The 23,268-nt window shown below is 42.4% G+C and overlaps 2 protein-coding genes across 2 annotated transcripts in view; both read right to left on the bottom strand.

Moving 5' to 3' along the window:
• Positions 1-1,890: 1,890 nt before the first annotated feature.
• LOC120434844 lies at positions 1,891-9,565 on the bottom strand. Its single transcript, XM_039603299.1, has 8 exons — positions 9,414-9,565; positions 8,696-8,756; positions 7,485-7,540; positions 6,996-7,370; positions 6,318-6,460; positions 4,953-4,998; positions 2,138-2,229; positions 1,891-2,037 (listed from the first exon to the last, which is right to left on the bottom strand). The coding sequence occupies exons 2-8, from the start codon at positions 8,710-8,712 to the stop codon at positions 1,891-1,893; spliced, it is 876 nt and encodes a 291-aa protein (XP_039459233.1). The 5' UTR covers positions 8,713-8,756; positions 9,414-9,565.
• Positions 9,566-20,363: 10,798 nt separating this feature from the next.
• LOC116315633 (NLR family CARD domain-containing protein 3-like) overlaps positions 20,364-23,268 on the bottom strand; it is a 58,550-nt gene continuing 55,645 nt past the window's right edge. Inside the window, exons 9-10 of the mRNA XM_039603291.1 lie at positions 21,175-21,221; positions 20,364-21,030 (exon numbers count right to left, since the gene is read on the bottom strand). Of these exons, the coding sequence (XP_039459225.1) occupies positions 20,486-21,030; positions 21,175-21,221 (592 nt within the window). The 3' untranslated portion in view covers positions 20,364-20,485. The remainder of the gene's footprint in view (positions 21,031-21,174; positions 21,222-23,268) is intronic.

Here is a 23,268-nt window from a genome sequence, read left to right as displayed (position 1 = left end):
TGCAGGGACACCGGCCCTCGTGGACTGAGATTGCCCACCCCTGGTCTAGGGCATGTCCTCTGAATTGCATGTTCTGAGGACTTTTAATACTAGCTCCTCAAAAGACACCATGGCACCAGGCATAGGTGCGACCTGTGACACCTGACTATAGTCAGGTGTCACAGGTGGATTTATTGGGCACAGAGATGATCAATGCAAACTTCAGACAGGGTGGGATGTGTTGAAGATCAGCACATGCCTCGAGGATCAAACCTGGCACAACATCAGTGAGTGGTTTCACAGTGCTGTCAGGTTGAATCAGGGTATCGGGCTGGTGTCTCTCTTCCTCAAACTTGGCAAAGAAAAGATTCAGCTCTTCTGCCAGTGAGCCATTGCTGGTGACATGCTTCTCTATTTTCTTTGTTATCAGACAAGTTTGCAGCCATGATATCCTTTTTCATGTTTTTCTCTTGCTGCGCTGTAGCAGTGTGGATATCAACAGCACATATATACACATATCATCCATAGAGATAATAATAAATATGTACAAGCATCCTCACACACAGAGGAACAGGCACAGAGACAGACATACCATGTATACCACGATACTCACGTACACTTCCAATTTGGAATCGCAGAAATCTCAACATATGCTGGTGGTTTCTGTACTCATAGAGGGGGTCTAGTGTACACAGTTCAATCTTGTTGCTGACTGGGAAGTTATCGCTGTATGGCTGATTCCGTGGATACATTAAACACACATCCCAAAAATTTGGTGTCACAAACAGTCTTGTGTGATCTTAAACAGTAAACAGATGTTACTCTTTGCTCCCCTAACTAGATGCATGGAAAAGGAGCTTTGTTATGATTATATTGGCTTTGACCTGATTGGCTTTAAGCCCTGATGCTCCATTTAAGTAAACACATGTGAATATTATAATTAAAAGTAATAGGGGAATCGATGAGGTTCTTCTAGTTTTAGGCAATCCATCAGTCTGAATAGCTCTGTAGCATCTGGAGGCACAAAGTTACAAAGTTATTGGGAGCCATCTTCAGCATGGTAAACTCACAAAGTCTGGTATTGTCAGTGTAGGACCCCTGTAGGTATGTTTGTGAGCTACTGGGACAGTGTGTGATTGCACAGGACCTCCTAAGGCTTCTGAGAATGAGAAGGATGCTGAAGAATCTGTGGTGGACAAACACATTATGTGTGTTACGTTTTTATTTGACTTTTTTTTTTTAGCAATTCTATACCCAGGTCAAAATTAGATTAAAAATACACTGTAAGTAAGTTATATTAAATATAAATGTATCTGTCCATTGGTTAGTTAAGTAACTACTTGGAAGGATGGATCTCGCAGCACAAATACACTTCCAACCTATTTTATGAGTGTGTTGTATATTATTATACATGATGCATGTATCTGGTATGTTTATAAATGTCAGGAAATCAAAAGCAAAGGGAGACTACACGAGGGCACATGTTTGAACAAGTATGGTTCATTCATCATAATTATTTATTAATCAGAAAACATAAACAGTAGCCCGATATCACAACTGTAACATGATATTGAATAGAAGCTGCCAACTTAGCTCTGCAGAGTAGACAATCATAATGAAGCAGTTCATTTTAGCCTGCTGTATTTCCTGTGCTTGTTTCCATGGTGACTGGGGTGACCAGCTGTTGGAGAGCATGTTTGTCCCTCTGATTTCCAAAAGTGAACATGTGTCAGCAGAAACCTGTAGCTCACAAACACGTCTGCATTTATCTCTATGAAAGCCAAAGAAGAGGCCACGCCCACAAACACTGTGACAGAAGAGCCTAAAAACAGATGTTAGCCCACATCTGTGCTCAGACACAGCTGGGAGAATGACGTGTGGATAATAAAGTTTAATTGGCTGTCACATGATTCAAGCAGAAAAGCTTTTGAAACATTTTTCTTTTTCTCTCAGAGTCTTCTTTCTTCTTCCATCTCCAGCCAAGAGCTTCCCATACGGCTGCACTCTCCACCTCACACTGACTCCACCCACTCCTTTCTTCTTCAGCTGCTCCTTCACCTGTCAGACAGCAGCCACAATGTTTTTCTTTTCATTCAAAATCAGGAAATTGATATACATATAAACGTTGTGAGTGTAAAGGTGGACTGTGGGAACTTGCCCTTGTCAGCAGTTCTGCTTTCACAGCAGAGTCATTCAGATCCACAGGAGGGTCCTCCACATGTACTGTGAGCTTCACTACCTGCCTCTTTACTGCAGACACAGAAACAGAAGCTAAATGAAGCCACCATCATATTTATGCATTTAAGCACAGAAGGAGATTCCTAGCTGATTTAAACCATCACTGCTACTGCTGTGATTGCAGGGAGCAGCGAATGCTCTAGGTGGGACTGCAGAGCATGTTTAGCCCTCATTCTCCATATCACACAGGTCCAGACAATGTCCCACATTTTCATTTGATCTCGTTTAGAGAAATGAACAAGTCTCTCGCACAAAACGAGGCTGACAAAAAGACGAGCTCCTTTTTAGAATGCATTCTTAAAAACTTTGTTAAAATTAGTTGCAGTGTGTCTGACTGTTGTGTAGATGTGTTTTTAAGCTTCCTCTCATCCTTAACATTGTCTCACACAAACATGGTCTTTGTCCCACACTAACTTTTGGAGGTGTGTTTGGGGTTGTTATCATTTGGAATACTGCCCTGTGGCCCAGTTTCTGAAGGGAGGGGATCATGATCTGCTTCATCTACTTCAGTATGTCACACTACATATTGGCATTTGTGGTTACCTCGATTAACTGTAGCTCCCCAGTGCCACCAGCACTCCCACCACCATGCTTGACTGTAGGTAAGACACACTTATCTTTGTACTCCTCACCTGGTTGCTGCCACACATTCTTGACACCATCAGAGCCAAATAAGTTTATCTTGATCTCATCAGACCACAGCTAATCCATGTCCTTAGTCTGCTTGTCTGCAGCAAACTGTTTGTGGGTTTTCTTTTGCATTATCTTCACACGAAGCTTCCTTCTGGGATAACAGCCAAGTGATGCAGTGTGTGGCGTATGGTCTGAGCACCAAGAGGCTGACCCCCCACGCATTCATACATCTATTTTCACAAGACAAACTCTGGATATGACACTGAGCAATTGCACTCAACTTCTTTGGTCGACTGTGGCAAGGTTTGTTCTGAGTGGAACCTGCCCTGTTAAACTGTTGTATGGTGTTGACCACTGTGCTGCAGCTCAGTTTCAAAGTGTTGGCAAAATTCTTTCAGCCTAGGCCATCTTTATGTACAGGAACAATTCTTTTTTTCAGACCCTCAGAGAATTTTTTGCCATAATGCACCATGTTAGACTTCCAGTGACCAGTATGAGAGAGTATGGCTGTATCCCAATTCAGGGTCTGCAGCCTTAACGGTCCAGAAAGGGCCGCATACTCAAAGACCGCTAAGGCCAGAAGTCAGAGGCTTGTGAAATGGGATGGTCTTGCCTTCATGGCGCTGCCCAGTTTGCCTAGCAACCATGACACTAACAGCTAACAACTAACGTTTCATACAGCATTATTTGACAGAAATGAAGGAGAAAATCTTTTGTTCATTTGTTTGTTTGTTTCTACATGAGCTTTGATTTGATGAGTATCTGAGGCTGAGACCACGAGACTGTGAAACATGATTATTGGGCTTCATTTCTGTCTGAACAGTCATTTTAAGATTAGCTAGTAAATAACAATTAGCTAATGTTGTTCATGAGACTAAAGTCATCTTACATTGGTAATGTAAATATAATTGGCCAATATTAAAGTTATTATTTCAATCATTATTAGTTATTACAGCAGTGAATGAACTCTGTTTCAAATACTGAGCTTCAGTAAAGTTTCAAGCTGCATTTATTTATATTTCCTGTCACCTTAAATCTTCACTCAAAGACAGGTTCCTTTGACACTGTATATATAAATGTATTATGTATAAGAGACAAATATTGCTCTTTTAATGTGTTGGCATTACTACATTTCTCTCAGTGCTTACTTTAAATATCCATGAAATCATATTGAATGGCGTATATTTTAAAGTAAAGGCTTTAAAACCAAGTTAGTACAAACATCACTAATGTCACATAACTTTGCCGACATGTGGCCAACAGTAATGTTTTAATGTTCTTCGTTAATTAACATTTGCACATAAATAAGTGACATAATATTCAGTACTTACTTTTAAAAGTTTACTCTTCGGACGCCCCTCTTCCGCCGTTTTTTTTTCCGGCAAAATTATCTACACCCACCGCCACGCTATGCATTCTGGGACATGTTGGGCCACAAAGTCTAAACCGCCACAGCCTTAAAATTCAGGGAAATGAAGGATGCATTTGAGGGCTGCATTTCGAGCAGCCTTTGAATTGGGACAGCCTTCGTCACGTCGCTGTGACGTAATCGGCCTTAAAATGAAGCCTCTAAGGCTGCAGACCCTGAACTGGGATACAGCCTATGAGAGCAATAACACCAAATTCAACACACCTGCTCCCCATTTGCACCTTGGCCCTGTAGCATTAACAGGTCACATGACACCAGGAAAGGAAAATGGCTAATTGGGCACAATTTGGACATTTTCACCTTGGGTTATACTGACTACGGGTGGGTTTTAATTATCGATTTTCCGATAACAATCGATTCTAGTTTTAATAACGCGATATCGATTCATTAAAATCCAGAATTGATTTTTAAATATTAAATTATTTTGCCCAAAATACTAGAATCTTAGGTTAAACCTCACAAAATTTCGACAACCACCACATTGCTAAAAACGTAAATGAGAGCAGGTACACGGATTCTGCACGAAGACGTAAACACAAAGTGAGGACCCGACACATCAGAATCAGTGAGTGTCGGCTTTCTTACCCGACAGGACATACACGGACAGCTGCTTCACTTAAAGTTGTGAAGATGTAATTGAGTGGCATCGCCACAAGAGGGATGCTCCTCATACCTGTATCCATACCCTCAGGGAAATAGTTGAGTTCAGCCGAGGTCAACTGTGGAACACCTCAGGGACAGAAGCAACAATATTGGGGAACAAACTGCAACAAATGCACTGAGGGAAACAGGAATGGAACAAGATGGTGGACACCAAAGCACTGAACAGAACAACAACACTGGAGAGGAGGAATACGAGAGGGTACAGAAATCAGGGGTCACTAAAGTGCCTTTCAGAGTCGACGAAGGGGAAGTTGGACTGCCGCTTTTAGAAAGGGCACAGTATACACCTAACGTGACCCCACCGACTAATGAATCAGTTCTAAGGAGGTCTCCTGGAGAACGACGGCCTGCTACGCATTTCACATATGACACCCTTGGCCAGCCCTCTCTGTGTGCATCCATCAGTCAGTTGTGCTGAAGTGCACGAGTCACCAAACACAGCATTCTGCACCATGCCACCATAGTCCTTGTTACCTTACTTTCCCCCAGTGCCATATCACATTCCATCATCTCACTGTGCACACCCCGGCGCCTTCCCTGTATATTATAACTCCCCAATCTATACATGTTAATAGGCAAGAAATGTGGGGATGTTCACAATAGTAAATTGTTTTGTAAAACGTTTGTTGATGTAAAAGGCCTTATTTCATTGTGGTATTGCACTTTTCACTTAAAGTTGTGAAGATGTAATTTCGTGGCAGAGCCACAAGGGGGAGGGAGCTATGGGTGTGATAAGCCGTGGCAATGCTCCTGTAGCTCAGACAAGGAAAGGCCTGCAGACCGAACGCAGCTCATGTCTCCTGTCTCTGCTTTTCTGTTTAAAAACAGGATCCATAGAAGGCCTGTAACATATGCTTTAAGTGCATTTCATCTACTATTTGTTATCTTAAATATACATCACCATGGAAAAGTCTTTTTTGTTTGTTGGTTAAGCCACCTAATTCTGACCTGCAAACCACTCAAGCATAAAATAACTTGATCTTGAACTCTCTGAGGGTTTACCTTATATATACTATATTTCCATTTTGGGCGATTTATTAAGTCAAGTCTGCAGCTGTTTCCCATTTCTCTCCAGAAAATGCAGAAATCACAGGTGGCTCAAGACTTTTGCACAGCACCGTGTGTAAAATTGCTTGTGATCCATAAAGGAAAGACAGTGAAAGCTCACCAGGTGTAGGGAGGCTGTAGCAGACAAATGGTAATCTTGTTTCACAGGACAAAGTCTTCCATTCTCCTGAACGAGTCAGAGCTGCACAGATCTTACTCATACCCCTGAACGGGTTCATCCCACTGGCCCAGTTTGAGAATGAGTACTTTGTGCCATCAGACCAGTAAATGTGTGGCTCTCTGTGCAGGCCAATCCACACCCTTTTACTCTGAGCCTTTTCATGGACTTGTTGGTTCTCTCCGGGGTTCTTGACAGTGGCCAGGTCCAAGAAGTTCTCCTGCAGTACCTTCGAGCATCGGACCAACTCATTTCTTTATCCACCAAATCAAACTCAGGGTTCATCTGAGATCCTGAAAGATAAAACGAGAAAGCGTGTTGTCTTGTTGCATGCTCAATCATCGAGATAAGGAAATCCAATAAGTTGATTGTATTCATCTGGACGTTTTCAGTGAGAGAAAGCGGTTCATCATCATCCAAAAGTCTTCTTCAGTCTCAGCTGACTGCAGGTTTCCTTAACCTTTTAAAAAGTACTTTTATGCAATGACTGAAACTAGCCCACCGAATGAAATGGTCTTTGATTGCTGGTCAATGGTCATGACAGTTTGCATATTAATGATCATAAACTGACCTCACAGCCCATTGTTTATGCATTGTATAAGTTTTTCCATTGTGCAAAGGTGTTTATAAGGTTTGGGAAACCCGCAGTCAGCTGATGATGATGATGATGATGATGATGATGATGATGATGAAACGTTTCCCCACTGAAAACATAACGTCTAGTTGAACATAATCCATTTTGGAATGGAAATGTTTCTTTGGAATAATGCAGTGAAATCAAAGTTTAAAGTTTAAAAGTTTAAAATCAAATGTAGGTTTTTTTTGTACCTCTGTAGCAAATAAACTGGAGCTTCTCGCTGCACTGAAAATCCCACCATTTTCCTTCTAAAGAGGACACACAGAACTGAACCCCAGAGTAAAAATCTGGTTCATATTCAGAAGTGTCCCAGTTCCTGTAGTCAGCTCCACTCCCTGTGAGCCCATCTGACCACCTCCACCTGATCTGACTGTACAGACCGATCCAGAGCTCAGAGCTGTGAGCGGCAGATGAAACTGTGCTGTTCAGCTGCTTCATTTCTTCAGTGTTCTCGATGGAGGCCAGGTCTGTTTGAATCTGTTGGCAGTAGCTCTGAGCTTCAGTCCAAGTCTTTGCATCAGCAACATAGTGGTACTGACGGGGACAGCATGTGGAGACGAGCCAGCCTGAAAGGAAAAAAGTTTGACTGGGTCAGTTTGTAGAGACACTCTGAGTCTATCAGGGGCTGAGACTGATCTGAGTATTAAGGGCTGTTGTGAGCGATAAAGAGCTGGACTTACCTGAGAAGCAGCAGACACACAGCAGGATCCTCTCCATGATGCTGCTGCTCTGGATTCTGTGTGTCAGCAGATTCACTCACTGATCTCTGTTTGCTGCTTAGACTCATTAACACACATTCAAAGCTGCTTCATCACTTCACTGGAAATGCTGATGTATGCAAAACCTCACTGTGTGCTCTCCCTGCACAGCTGTGAGCTCACATCTTATCTTCCACAATAAAGTCTGCTCACAGCACTGCTCACTGTCTCCATCCAGCACACAGTGAGAGCCTGAGGGAGTGAGCAGGTGTGGTCCTGGTACTCCTGTCATGTTGTTGATCAGAGTCCAGTGCAGCACTTTGTTTCACTTTATTTGGACTCGGCTTCAGTTTTTCATCTGGCTCTGAACATCGTGTCATTACTTACATTTGCCTTCAAAAGTGTGGCAGCCGTCTATAACCTGCTCAAAACACACAGCTGCTGTGTGTCCTATCACACACACACATTTACACACAGTGTGTGTCAGCACCAGCTGATGTTCTAAAAATCACATACTCATCCTAAACTCTGTGTGAATGTCCATCAGCACCACTACCATCTGACCGTGGCTCAGAGCCTTCAACACAGGATGTGACATCATCAACAGTGATGACGGGCTCCACAGTAAATATGAGTGAACATGAACAGCTGGGAGCTCAGCTCACTATAAACAGATCAGCTCATGCAGCAGTGACGTGTGCTGAAGGTCAAATCAGTGAATCCTCAGAGGAACAGCAGCTTTCACACATGGACAAAGAGTTTGTGCAACAAGCACAATAGTTACAGATGAGTTTACAGATTTTTGTGCTGCTTCATGAATCAAAATTACAGTAAGAATATTTAAACTAGTGACCTGATGCTGTCACATCACAGCCACACAGCACTCTGACTCTCCACTGGGGAACTCTGTGCTACAAACAACATGAAATGGTTGATAAACAGCAGCTCAGCTGGATGGTGGTTTCTCTCTTCTAAGCTTCACATGGAGGAAAATGAATGTGAAGCTTCATCTCTCAGTCTAACCAAATCTCATCATTTCCATTGCTGACCTCAGAGCTTTATCAGCTCTCTGTCCTTGAAGCAACACTTTCATTTGCTTCATCAAACACAGATGTCGCCCATGTTTGAATGTTTTGCTGTTCAGCAGCTGAATGTCTTTATGAACTGTGAGTACTGAGATCTGTCCCACTCACCCAGCCCAGTCTTCCATTTACGTCCTCGTTTACACAGATGTCTTTCAGGTGTTTCAGTGCTCTTTCCATGGAGACACGGAGAAACAGGTGAGAGGAAGCAGAATGAAAGAAATATACATGATCAGGGTGGATGCAGGACCAAAACGCAGGACTTTCAAACCAACAGGAATTTCAGGAATCAATGTGTTATTTTATTAGGTGGCAATATGTCCTAGTGCAGTCAGACGGGAAAAGCCAGGGCCAAAGGTGAGGCACATCAAGCACATAATAATAATTTTGTGTTAATCTTAGATGAGTAGTTTTATGGACAAAAACCACCAGGACATCCAGTGTCACCTTAGTGCTGGGTATTCCCTGGCCCCATCTCTATATACAGGTGTATAATTATTCTTTCTTTTCTGTCCCCCACAGATTAGGTGTGTTTTATACCTTTTAGTTTGTTTCTTTTGTGTTCCTTTTTCATAGTTTTGTTTGCATGTACTATAAATTTGGAAAAGTACAAAATAAAGTTAAAATAAATAAATAAATAGAATTTTTGTCATGTGTTAGAACATTAGATATATTGGAGTGTGTATAATGGTTCATGTGGTAACTGTTATTAACGTGCATCCTTTTTTGAACTGGTTTTTATAGGAAATTACCCGACACTGCTAATTCTACAGCTACTGCTACCAATAATACTCATGTTAATAAAAAGTAAAATATCAGTAAAACATACATTAACAGCTCCAGTAATACAGAGTTCTGTCATGCTCATGAGTATCGGTGATTGGCTGCTCTTCCTTTCAGGGTGGTGGCTGCCTCGGGGCGGTGTTTCTGGGGCTGGTACCTGTGAATCATTCTTTAGCTGTCCTGTTACCCTGACACAGAGAATAATGAGAAGTAAACTCGTGATGTCCACACAGTGAAGTTTCTGCTAAATGAAGTCATGTAGTGATCCTGCTGAGCTGCTCTCTTCTCTCACTTCTTCAGATTCTCTTGACACGCACCGAGCTTTTACACATGATACAAAGATATTTCATATGCTGAACAGACTTTATTGAAACAGAGACAATCATCAGAATACAGTGAGACAGAGCTAATCAAACAGATTGATTGTAGGATCAATGATCATTGTTGGAGTCAAAGATCTGAGATCACAGTGGGTGAACATCATTTCAGAAAGGAAAGAAAACAATCAAACTGGTTAAACAGGAACACCATAGACTCTTTGGTTTCTGCCCAGTGAGCATTCCCAGCTCTGTTACTAAAACGAACTGAAGGTCAGGTACAGCGTATTACCTTTGTTCCCACTGTTGAGGTTTTTTTGTCTAATGAAGACCCTGGGATATCTGTACTGCTCCACAGCTGCTGTGTTGACGATCACAGAGACCGCCCGAATGGGAAGACCGGAGTCTTTCTTGTACCACAGGTACACGTAACTTCCTCCTGCCCCCTTGCTTAGATCAGTAGTTACCCTTGTAAAGCCCATATACCAAAACAATATCTCGCCTATATCATCAGTGGAGATCTTCAGATCTGTGATGGCTCTTTGAGAGTTAGTGGTCTGACGGTACCAGATGAAGACAAAGGATCCTCCTGCACCTCTGTTGGTATCTTCATCCACTCTGATGTAGCCGTTCTGGAAGTAGTCAGCATCTCCATCATAGTCAGCATTGGCAGTGATGTCACAGATGTAGGTCGGTCTCTCCCTCTTCACCCACAGGTAGATCCATTTTCCTCTAGCTTTCCGGTTCAGATCACAGGCCAGTCTCTCATATCCAAATACAAACATCTGGGCTTCCTCACTTGCTTCTATAGAGACATGAAGGTTCACAATGGGAACATCGTACTCTGAGTTACCTCTGTAGTACCACAGGTAGATGTAGTCTCCGCTTGTTCCGGCATTGAGGTTCTTGTTAATCTTCTGGTAACCTGCAGTGATCAGACCCCTGCTCATGCCATCATTGAATGTAAGCTGAATCCTGGTGATTGGTGAGGCGTGCAGTTTCAGCCCTTCCTGCTTCTCTGCATTCACATGATGATCAACTGAGCTAAACATGAATTTCAAAAAATAATCTGTTTTATATTAATGAATAAAAACACATTTGAGCACTGTGTGGACTGTCAGTAGCTACATGGGGATTAAATATATCAATGAAAAATGAAGGTGAAGTTTGATTTCTCAGAGATGTTAATCTGAAATGGGTTTTTTTGTTTTGTTTTTTATCTGAATATCTGTAAAAGTACCTGTTTTCACTGCCAATGCTGACTATGATGGAGATGCTCAGTACTTCTACTTCCAGTGTTTATCTCCTTCAGCAGTGGCGCACTTAAGTTTCCTGTTTTCACAGTGCAGCCTCTGTGGTTTAGGATGTCTTGTATGCCCAACCACACCCCCCGTGTGTTGTTGCTGGACAGGTGGGACTCTATGCTACTTTTATGGTCCGTCTTAGCTTCTTTCAGATCGGGTTGAGCAGACCTGTACAGAACTCAGTCGCCCGACCTGAAGGCAGCATCCCGGGCTTTGAGAAGTGTGCGGATCTGTCTGGTCATCCAGGGTTTCTGGTTTGAGAATCACATAATTATCGATAATTCAAAATAAATTTCATTATAATCCTTTGCCTTCAGTCCCACTAACTGATACACATGCCTGTTCAAGCAAGGACACACAAGGTCGTTCAGGATCTAAATGTTTAAGTTTGAACAGAAAGCCCAGGACCAGCACAGAGGGACTCTGCTGCAGACCCATGTACAGCTACACGTGTAAAGCGGGTGCTTATCACTGCCTTTGGTTCCTGCTGAAGGCCAAGCTTAACAGACCAAAGGTTTAAACATCTGTGTGTCTGAAATAGACCAGTTTTGGTGGTGCTGAGGTTGATACAGACTGAAGACTCTCCACATTGGAACTCTGTATTATACCTCTGAACTCTATGAACCAGGCAATATGCAAACTGGGGGCCAGCATCCGCCTAGCTCAAGATCAATCCATGTCTGAATGTGAAAGAAGGCACTCCATCATACCTTAATAAATCATACCATACACAATTTATGGCAGGATATACAATATAAAGTCTGCTGCTTGGTATAGCTATATCCATCACTATGTCCAGCTGGTTACCATCACCAGTTTGTCCTTCTGTATCTGGAAGTCTCACAGGATCCTAGTGCAATAATTCAACCTGCTAGCATCTTGCACCCTGCTGTTATGTGCTGGATTGTCTCAGGGGCATCTTTACACAGCCTGCACCTGGGGTCTTACCTGGTGTGATAGATCCCAGCCTCCATGGATCTTGTGCTCAGAGCTTGTTCCTGTGCTGCCATGATTAGTGCCTCTGTGCTGTCTTTCACAGCTGCCACATTACTACTAAATCCATGAAGCAAGTTTAAACAAAAGGACTGGTTTTAAGATTTGTGTCTGATCAGTTTCTTAAGACTACATTTAGCCTCCATCTAGTTTGAACCCAGCACCTGCCCACCAGTCCAGGTCAGTTTGGATTCTTTTTAGGTTCCTGACAAGTTTGGTATGAAGGAGGGAAAGTTTGATATTATTTTTAATGATTTGATTTGTATTTATAACTGGTATCAAACTGTTGCTTCCTGCAGTGGGAAGAGCCACGGACGATATTATCGGGAGTTACAATTCCTCTCCAGGACTGTGTGTCGGGTCATGATGGTGAGCAGACCAAGGCTGCATTACTGCCCAGTAGTGATGTTCAAAACACTTTGAGGTGCACTGTTTAAATAAAACTGAACTAAATTGAAACACTGTAACATTTAAAGGTTCATCTTCACAAGTAGAATGGGAGGCAGAGCCTTCAGATTTTACTTTACTTTACAAATGGACTTTCATGCATTCAGCTTCTACTGGGATCTTCGTGATGGACATGACAGAAGCAGGTGAGGAACTCTGAGATGATGACATTTCTTGACCTGTGTCGTTGTCATCTCAGCAGCTGTTTGGTGGAGTCAAGAAGTGAATGATGAGTTTTTACAAAACCTCTCAACATTTAAAGAAACGAGTTGTGTTCAGATTAAACTCATTTCTTCAGAGGACACAGCAACATCAGAGTTTAACTCATCCAGATCTTTAATGTTGTAAAGAAAGAGAAACTCCTGGTGGACTTTCAGGTTCCAGCTGTTTACACACTGACTGCTGTGAAATGTGTACAGTGTTCAGACTTTTAAAGAAATAAATGGCTTCACGGAGAATTAACTTGACATCTGCTGAGAAACTGTAACTGTTGGATGCTGTGAGGAAAACTGCTGAGCATGTGTGAGAGTGTCATGTTTAACGGCCTTTCAGAGAAACAGCAAACCACCTCTGCCCAGCATCCTGCTCGCGAATCTCCAGTCTCTTGACAACAAACTTGACGAGCTCGGATTAAACCCCAACAAGACATCAGGGACTGCTGTGTTCTGGCCTTCACAGAGACATGGCTGGAGCCCAACGTCCCCGACTGCGCCATCACGCCGGATGGATTCACTGTTTACCGGAGAGACCGAACGAAGGACTAAGGCAGAAAAGGGAGGAGGGTGTGCTTTATGGTTAACTCTATGGTTAACACTTCTAAACAACAGAGGCTGACCCAAGTGCCTCAGAGCCAGGCACGCTCACATCACAGCTCTCTAAAGAAGTTTCAAAATAAGAGCTGAAAGCTGTGTTTGCTTGTGTTAGCTTATTATTGTGGAGACTAACATTCAGTGATCATGTGTTCAGACTCATAATGATTACTCTCATAAATCCTGATCTTTGTATTTACTGTGTGTTGGATCAATAACTGAGATTCATCGTATCACACAGCTGTGCTGCTGCTGCTGGTGATGTCAGCACATCTGGAACAATACGAGGTATCTGCTACCAGACTGAGCAGGACGTGAGACCTGTGGACTGTTTAAAGCTGTCCCTCCACAGGTCACTCAGACCTGATCCACACCTCAGTGATATTCTCTGACTTCCTCAGTAGAGACAGAAACCATTCAGATCTGGGACGATCAGCTGACTGATGATGTCACACAGACTGTGTTTTTCAGGAACAGTGATTCTGATGTGAGCCTGCTAGCTGACAGCAGACCTGATGAAACCACATGTTCACATCTGTGAGGACAGACTGGACTCTTTGACTGCACCTTGGTTCTCCTCAGAGGTCTGTACAGGAGCATGTCCACCCCACTGAAGATCTCAGTCACTGTGAAACATAGAAACCTGCTTGTGTGGCCTCTGCCTCACATGTAGATGCAGCTGCAGGTTTCTCTGTCAGTCAGACTGAAACAGTGTCCTGATGCTGCATCATTCAGCTCTGTGCCCCAGTCAGCATCACTGTGTCTACCAGTGTCAGTGTTTCTTTTCCTGTAACACTCAGCACAGGCTCAGCTGGTATCCAGTGTTGGACTTTCAGCTGCTGTGATAGATCCTCTAACATAGATCAGCTCTGCTACATGTTGTTAGATCAGTGCAGCTGCCTGTCATGTCCTGATGTTTCTCTGGGTCAGCAGCTTCTCCATCAGAGGTTCACATGGAGCTGATCCAGTATCTCCAGTAACTGTGTTCTGTGCCTCACTGGTTCATCCTTCTGTCTGTGTGACGTCAGTCAGATGTTAAACTCTGTAATCTTCACTGTGTCACAGAGTTCAGTGAGTCCCGTTATTCACAGGATCAATCAGATCATCAGAGAACAGCTAATCAGCAATCAGTGGTGCCAACAGCACCTCCTGTGGTGAGAGGATGCAACAATGCAATGTAGCATTTTTACACTGAACACTTCCAGTTAGAGCAGGGCGATATGGCCAAAAATATTTATCACGATATATATTTGAAAATTTGCGATAACGATATAACTGACGATATAATTCACGCGAGACAAAATACAACTCCACAACTTTACTAGCGCAAAAAACCCCATTCATGTATTTTCACTTAAACAAGCAGCTGTTTTTATGTGCATTAAAGCTATATAAAAATTTAAGAGTGCAAATACAAATTCCTTGCTGAAAGTTTAACCAAAAGGCATTTCCAGTAGAAATGGGCTGACATATCCTGAGCATAACCATGTATAACATCCACTGAAGTTAAAAAGAGGTGCTTTGCAACATGAAACCACAGTGTGCCAAATAAAAAAAGTCAAATGCGTATTTTTCAGACCATAAGGTGCACGAGATTATAAGGCACATTAAGCAAAACAATGCAGTCAGATAAATCAAACTTTAGTCAACTCATTCTTCTTGCTTCCTCCACTTCTTTACCATTGATTCATTAATGCTGTATTCTATCACAGCTGCTCTATTCCCGTGTTGTTGCAGTATATTATTGACTAACCTCGTATAGGGCTTTGGAGTTGACGTCACTGGAGGTGGGCCACGCCCCCTTTCCGCCATGACAGTAAGCTAGACACAGGATACAGCTTCAGCTATGGTTCGTACGTGTTGTGTTATCAGTTGCAACGTTTGATCACACGATCGTGAAGGCAAGAAGCTGGATAATGGGCTCTCTTTTCATTGTTTTTCAACCTGGAGGCAACGTGAGGGATCCCATGTATCCGATATTACTAAACAAAGACGTCAGGCTTGCATTGCAGCGGTGAGACGAGCGGATCGAGTTCTGTGCAATCCCCAGCTTTTTGTTGGTTTGGTCTCCGCATCTTCTTTCCGGTGAGTTCTAAATTAATTCATATCACTATTAAAATGCTTTTAGTGTTATTTTCAATGTGCTGAGGTCATAGATAATGAAATAAAACATGCTAATGTGTGATGCTGCAGATTGAACCACGTCATGTCATCATGTCGACTGAGTAGCTTATGATTTAGCATTATTGCAGGCAAACCAGCATATGAAATGGATGTAACAAATCCAGACTGGGCACCAACACTGCTCATGGGCCTCTAAAAACATACTAAATTGCTCTCATTGTACACTAATGCGCACATAACTTCCAGATGAATCACACACCTGTCATGTGCACTAATTTTATCTTACAGGCTTTTATTATGCAGCTGCAGAGTCTGAAGGTTCTTATTAATAATAATAAGCATAATTCTTAAACTGGTTTGCTGTGTATGCACTGACTCCACAGACAAAGGGCTGTATCGCGACCGATTGCGCCCAGACGCCAAGAGACGGTAGCGGTGCCTGAGGAAAGCGGGGAGGATCATCAAGGACTCCAGTCACCCCAGCCATAAACTGTTCAGACTACTTCCATCAGGAAGGAGGTTCTGCAGCATCCGGTCCCGAACCAGCAGACTGAGAGACAGCTTTTTCCACCAGGCCATCAGACTGCTGAACACGTCATAGACACCTCACCCTCACTACTGGAACTTCAACATTATGCACTCCAAACTGTACATTAATGCCACTGTTTTGCACATACCTACCTCTGTATATTTTATATTTTATATATCTTATTTTATTGTTTACTCTATTTCATTTGTAAAACATGTATATACACACTCTCACACACACACACACACACACACACGTAGAAAAACATATTTAGTACACACATTCAGTAATGTATATACCTTTATATATGGTACATATATTTATTACTTTTTAGATTAACCATTTTTATACTTTGCTTGTTGCACGTTATTGTATTTTGCACAACTCTGTTGCTTGTGAAGCTTGCGCACAAGAATTTCACTCGCATGTACTGTACCAGTGTACCTGCACATGTGACGTGACAATAAAGGTGATTTGATTTGATTTTGATTTTGATTTGATTTGATTCAAAAAATTGCGTGCATCGGTAATGTGGACCCGTATGAAATAAGGAAGCGGAGTGGAAACCCAGACGACCTACCGCCTTTGTCCTATCCCGATCTTTGCATACCTTGTCTGTGGAGTCAGCGCATACACAGCAAACCAGTTTAAGAATTATAAATCCCTGGAGGCCCACATCCAATTCACGAACGGCTGGGTGCAAGATTTGTCCGTCTTTATGCCTCCACGCTGCGACAACTGTACGTTGTCGTTAAGACAAAGGTAAGTCGGTTTGAACATGATAACTTTCTAAACAACTTCCTTGTTACAGTTTTTGATTTGCACGTACAGCCAACCCATCAATATTAGCCTTGGGTCATTACAGACCTTTTATTAAAAGTGGTTTTTGTGTGTTTCAGGTACTGCACTCACAACGACTGAATGAAACTGCACTGTGACCTCGTTGTGTGGACACAGAGAGACCTTCTGTCATACGCATCTTCCCTGATGTGGATTTCTGGGAACCACGTTTAAAGCAAGCACAAGACTTCTTTCTTAAAGTGTGTCTTCCTGAACTTGTTGGGAAATACTTCTCCAAACAATGTGCTGCTCTAAATAGCCTGTAATGTTTCATTTTGTGGTTCAAGATTGATGCCAGCTGTGTGTTGCCATGTAAATAGTTTGCATTTCATTTCTATGTACTTGCTAAGTACATGTGAACAGATCAAGAAAAAAAAAAAAAAACATGTATACTATTCTTTTCTGTTTTATTGAAACTACTTCACACAAAGTACAATTATTTACAATGAACTACACATGCAACACAACAGCTTTATGAATACTCAACAAGAGCAAGTTTCATTTGGCGCTGGTTTGACAACCACACTGGGGCACATATTCACCAAAACACAGCAAACCTTAACAATCTTATCAAGCAGTGTTGTGTTTATTTCTGCTCCGCCCTGTTCATTGCACACACAGTGCTTCGTCTGCCCTTTAGCTTCTGTGATGCTGTCTGTCCGATCACCACTGTCCACATTTACAGGTGGTACCTCAACCTACACTTGTCCAACACAACTGCTGTCCACAGCTATGACATTGTAATTTTGTTGTTGTTCTTCTGTCAGATCTTCATCGATTACTTCTGCACGGGGCACACCTTCAGACTCTGCAGCTGCATAAAAGCCTGTAAGATAAAATTAGTGCACATGACAGGTGTGTGATTCATCTGGAAGTTATGTGCGGATTAGTGTACAATGAGAGCAATTTAGTATGTTTTTAGAGGCCCATGTGCAGTGTTGGTGCCCAGTCTGGATTTGTTACATCCATTTCATATGCTGGTTTGCCTGCAATAATGCTAAATCATAAGCTACTCAATCGACATGATGACATGACGTGGTTCTGCAGCATCACACATTAGGATGTTTTATTTCATTATCTATGACCTCAGCACATTGAAAATAACACTAAAAGCATTTTAATAGTGATATGAATTAATTTAGAACTCACCGGAAAGAAGATGCGGAGACCAAACCAACAAAAAGCTGGGGATTGCACAGAACTCGATCCGCTCGTCTCACCGCTGCAATGCAAGCCTGACGTCTTTGTTTAGTAATATCGGATACATGGGATCCCTCACGTTGCCTCCAGGTTGAAAAACGATGAAAAGAGAGCCCATTATCCAGCTTCTTGTTTTCACGATCGTGTAATCTAACATTGCAACTGCCACCACATCACGTACGAACCATAGCTGAAGCTGTATCCTGTGTCTGGCCTACTGTCATGGCGAAAGGGGGCGTGGCCCACCTCCCGTGACATCACGCTCCAAAGCCCTATTGTGGACAGTGTTGCCAACTTAGCGACTTTGTCGCTATATTTAGCGAGTTTTCAGACCCCCTAGCGACTTTTTTTCTTTAAAAAGTCGCTAAAAAAGACGTGAAAGCGCGTATCGCTTTTACTCTGAACAAGCAGCGGGTGCTGTAACACAGTCAGTTCTTCTTTTACTCTTATGCTGTTTTGTGGATCACAAGGTTTAAAACTACTTATAAACACACACACACAAAGTAACTCCACCAGAGTGCCTATTTGGTCACTTTTGCGGTCCAAGCCGGGTAAAGGAGCAGGGTTGGAATTGTGACATTAAAAAAACAATAATTGCTAAAAGAAATTTAATTTGTAGTTCTAAATAAACTCTAAATGCATTTAGGACGTTTTTTACTCACTTTATGTCTCTTCCACGATGTTATTTCTCTCTCCAACAACATAGGTTACAATTACATTAGCATGACCAATTATGCAAATTAGGTGATGACGTCATTTAGCGACTTCTAGCGACTTTTAGGACAACCAATAGCGATTTTCCTTACTGAGGAGTTGGCAACACTGATTGTGGATGGATTGTCTCAGTTGTTCTCCTGACTGAAGTTTGGTCCGTTTACAGCATCCTGCCATGCGATTGCATTTGTCTGTAACCATAAGGAACCCTCACGTAAACTTTTATCGAGTGGAAAAGTGTTAGCGTTGATTCCTCCAGATTCACTGTTTATGTTATGCTAACATAGCTGTGTTGCTAGCGATCACGTAGCACATCATTATAAACTAGCTAGCCCAACTTCAGTAACCTTACAAACGTCACTGCTGTTTAGTTTCTTGTCTTCATTTATATTGGAAGTGATAGCAGAGCTGTACGTTTGAATTATTTCAGAAATCTCTCAGTCAGAACATGCTATATCATGCTCAGGTAACTAGCGAAACTAGCGAGCTAACTTCCGCTAACTTCCTGCTAGCTTCTAACTCCGTTAAGTGTAATAAATTCTGTTTTCATGGATGCCTGGATGTTAAACTTTATATTTACACCTGGTAAAGCAGTAATGCTGATCATTTTATTAAAGATGAGGGTTTTTTTTAACTCTCAGTGATGCTGCAGTGTTTGTTTGACTTTGGGACCTGAAATAGACGGAGTTTAGGACCCAGATTACTCCCAGATATACGAGAGCCTTAGTCCCACAAATACGGCAATAACGACACCCGCTTGCATGTTCTACAAAAAACGGACAAACACCAAACCAGTTCCACATCACTGAAGTGGCACCATTTTTACAAACTAATTCTGGTTCATCCGCTTCACTCAACGATCCGCTTTCTCCCTTCTCATTCTCCAATGCTTTTTTTGGCCATGTGCGGATGAAAACAAAGGCACTGCACATGCGCGTTTTACCCATCTTCTATCGCGATATTTCATTTTCTTATTGTTGCCCAACATTATACCGGTATTACCGTGAATGGTATAATATGGCCCAGCCCTACTTCCAGTCATGGAAACTGTCTGTTGGATCTGTGTGACGTTGCTTTCTTGTGTTGCTTTCTTGGTTAGAGTTCCTCACAAATGTCCAGATTATTCTTCTAATGAGGCGTCGACCATGTTTTCAGTTCTTTGGAAGAAAACATCGTCCTTTGCCATCCTTACTTTTCTTTGACTTCTTCAAATGCAGCTGAACTCCAGCTGGTATTTTATTGGACTTTGCAGCTGTTTCTGGTCATCAGTTCATTCCTGCAAACCTCTGAACCTGAACAACAATGATGCTGCATTGCTGGCTGATCCCAAAAGGTTGATTCTGTTCATCTCGACGTTTTCACGTTTGCTCACTGATCAGGTGACTTCTTCAGTCTCAGCTGACTGCAGCTTTACAACCTTACAAACAGCACATTTGCACAATGACTGAAACCAGCAGCACCTGATATATATGATACTAATATAATACATATACATATATGATCCATACTAATGATGAAGGAACTGAGCTCACAGTCCATTGTTCATTCAGTGAACTACTCAGTTTATTTTGGCCTCAGAAATGCTCACTCTGTTTGTACATCACTGTCAGCAATAGACTCATTCTGCTGTGTGGACAGGAACACATGTGACATCACTTCCTGTTTGTTTGTGACTGAAGAGGAAGAAGTTTACAAGGAATCATTTAGAAGAGTTTCAAACATCAACTGATTGAATCCATGAATCTGAAAACGTGTTTGTGAGTGAAAGAGACAGACATGTACAGACTGAACTATCTGTTCAACAGTCAGAGTGTTTCTCTAACAGGAGACACTCTTTACACTCAGCACAAGGACACTGAGGCACCAGGAAAGAACATAAACCCAGGATAAAGAGTTTGAGTGAATGTGGTGTTGAAGGTGTGGAGGTGGATCAGAGTGTCAGAGGAGACTCTGTAGAAGGACAGAGTGCCAGCAGGACAGTCCACATACACTGCTGCTCTGTTAGAGACAGAGGAGGAGGAGGAGGAGGAAAAGGAGATGGAGGTTTCTCTCTTATTGTGACAGACAGAAAATATCAGGGAACCAAATCTATCATCACAGTATAGACTCCAGGACTGATCATTGTATCCAAACACACAGTCTTCACTGCCTCCTTTCCTTCTGATGCTTCTGTAACTCACTGATATATAAACGCCTCCTCTCCACTCGACCTCCCAGTAACAGCGACCAGTCAGACCATTTCTACACAGCAGCTGACAAACATCAAATCTGTCTGGATGATCAGGATATGACTGAACCTCCTCCACATGTGTCACCTTCCTGTTGTTGTCAGACAGTTGGAGCTTTGTGTTCACTGTGTTTGTGTCGATTGTGAGTTGACAGGAATCTGATGGAGAGAACAAACACAATCCAGCTGCAGTTATTGATCCATCATCTGTTCATTGACACTTTGATGATGACTCCTGAAATGATGAAGATGGTTGAATGTGTGCTGCTTTGTTTTCATGAATCCCATTAAAAACACACTTACACCTCCTCAGACCTGGTCTCAACCATCGGACTCCAGCAGGCTCCACCCTGAAAGGAGGAGGGGTCAGAGCAGCACAGTCAGCATGCACACATGGACATTACATGGCTCTCATACACATGAACATTCACAGTGTTCATCAAAGTGAAAGCCCGGGGGAATGAATTGTCTGTGGTGTCTGTTTTTTGTTAACAACACTCTGTATCGTCTGCCTGAAGGAAGAAATGTGAACAGTTTATCTCCATGATGTGAAAGGTCTGTAGAGATGTGTTTGTCCCTCATTCTGGACCTTTACAGGTCCTGGATGGAGGAAAGACAGCACAGCCTCTCTAAAGACCTTATTGTCTGGCCCCGTCATGCTTCAGGACTGAGGCCAACCAGACAGTGATTGATGGAAACAGGACAGACTGGATGATGCCATTTCTCCAGACTGCACAGGGTTATATCTTTGGATTAGTTCTGACACATTCATCAACACCATATCTCCAGTCATTGGACAAAATATAAGAGGAGAAAAAAGTCACATTTTTACTGGAAAAACCACAAACATGTTTAACCAATCCTTTTAAACAACAACTCTGCAACTATTTGCCTCTGTCAGTGCGCCCCAGGGTGGCTGTGGCTACAATGTAGCTTGCCATCACCTGTGCGTGAATGGGTGAATGACTGGATATGTAAAGCGCTTTGGGGTCCTTAGGGACTAGTAAAGCGCTATATAAATACAGGCCATTTACCATTTATTTCCCTAAAAATGCAGCCGAGGCCTCAAGCGGTTTTTATATAAGCATTTCAAACTATTTAAAGAACAATCAGGTGTTCTGCATCAAATAAGAAGCCACACAAATGATTTGTGCCACTCCAAAAATAGTTTGTGTCACTATAAGACAGAGGAGAACAGCAGGGAACAGGGATAAACCTGCAGGTCTGACATCAGGAGGTGGATCACTCCTGTTTTCCATGTGGAGACAGCGTTTACACTGCAGTCTGCCTTTGGTGGCTTTAAGGCAGCTACTGTGACTTTCACTAGTAGAACTGACACACAAACACAACGACTACACTACGCACTAACTACTATAGCCACCAAACACGCTAAACATCACAAATCCCTTACGTATCAAACCTCTCTCTCTTTCTTTCGCGCGCTCTCTCTCTCGCCGGTGTCACTGCCAAAACTTCCCTCTCTTCCCAAACAACCAAATGCCATGCGTTGCCATATCATTTTTTGATTGGTCGATATGGTACATTTTTCCAACAATTTTTCCAATTTTTTTCAGTCCCAAGCAGAGAGCGTGTGCTATCGCTGTACGTAAAAAAACATTGCGTGTATTTTTTAACTTAACTCTGGTTTTACGTGGCCTATCAACACAATGAAAAACTGGTAAATAGTTTGAAGTCCGCACTTTCGACCCAAGTTGAAACTGAGACTCTGGGTCACTGCATCTTGTTACTGTGTCGTCTTAAATTGGTCATGTGAGTTTGACACCCCGGTGCGTCTGTCGACTCCCGAAGGTTAACATGTGACACCCTCTTTTTAAAGAGACCAAAAGTAATTGGATAACTGACTATGTCCATTTCATGGGCAGGAGAGGACAATTCTTTCGTTATGGCATTGTCTATTAAGCAGACAAAAGGCAGAGGGTGGATTTGAGGTGTGGTGCTTACATTTGGAACAGTTTACTGTAAACTAGAGGTGGGGGTACAAACGGTATACCATAGAAATGATATAAATTTGGCCAACGGCAGAGGTTTTGACTATACCGCATGTTGATGGTTTCGTCAAGCTGCGCCTGTTTTGGTTGAAAGCATCATCTGCAAATTATGCCGGGCCACAGTAATAGCAAAGAGACAAAGCATGTTTTGGACTATGTGGAAAGCCAACAACTGCGCTTCCTCCCTTTCTGTACCGTTGATTCATTAATGTTGAATTCTCTGCAGCTGCTCTATTCCCATGTTGTTGCAGTATGTTAAAGACTAACCTTCTATTGTGGATGGATTATCTCAGTTGTTCTCCTGACTGAAGTTTGGTCCGTTTACAGCATCCTGCCATGCAATTGCATTTGTCCCTAACCATCGGGAACCCTCCCGTTAATTTTTATC

The sequence above is a fragment of the Oreochromis aureus genome, linkage group 3, assembly GCF_013358895.1.
Source record: "Oreochromis aureus strain Israel breed Guangdong linkage group 3, ZZ_aureus, whole genome shotgun sequence".
In the NCBI taxonomy this organism is placed as follows: domain Eukaryota; kingdom Metazoa; phylum Chordata; class Actinopteri; order Cichliformes; family Cichlidae; genus Oreochromis; species Oreochromis aureus.
This window is presented reverse-complemented; position numbering and strand designations above follow the sequence as displayed.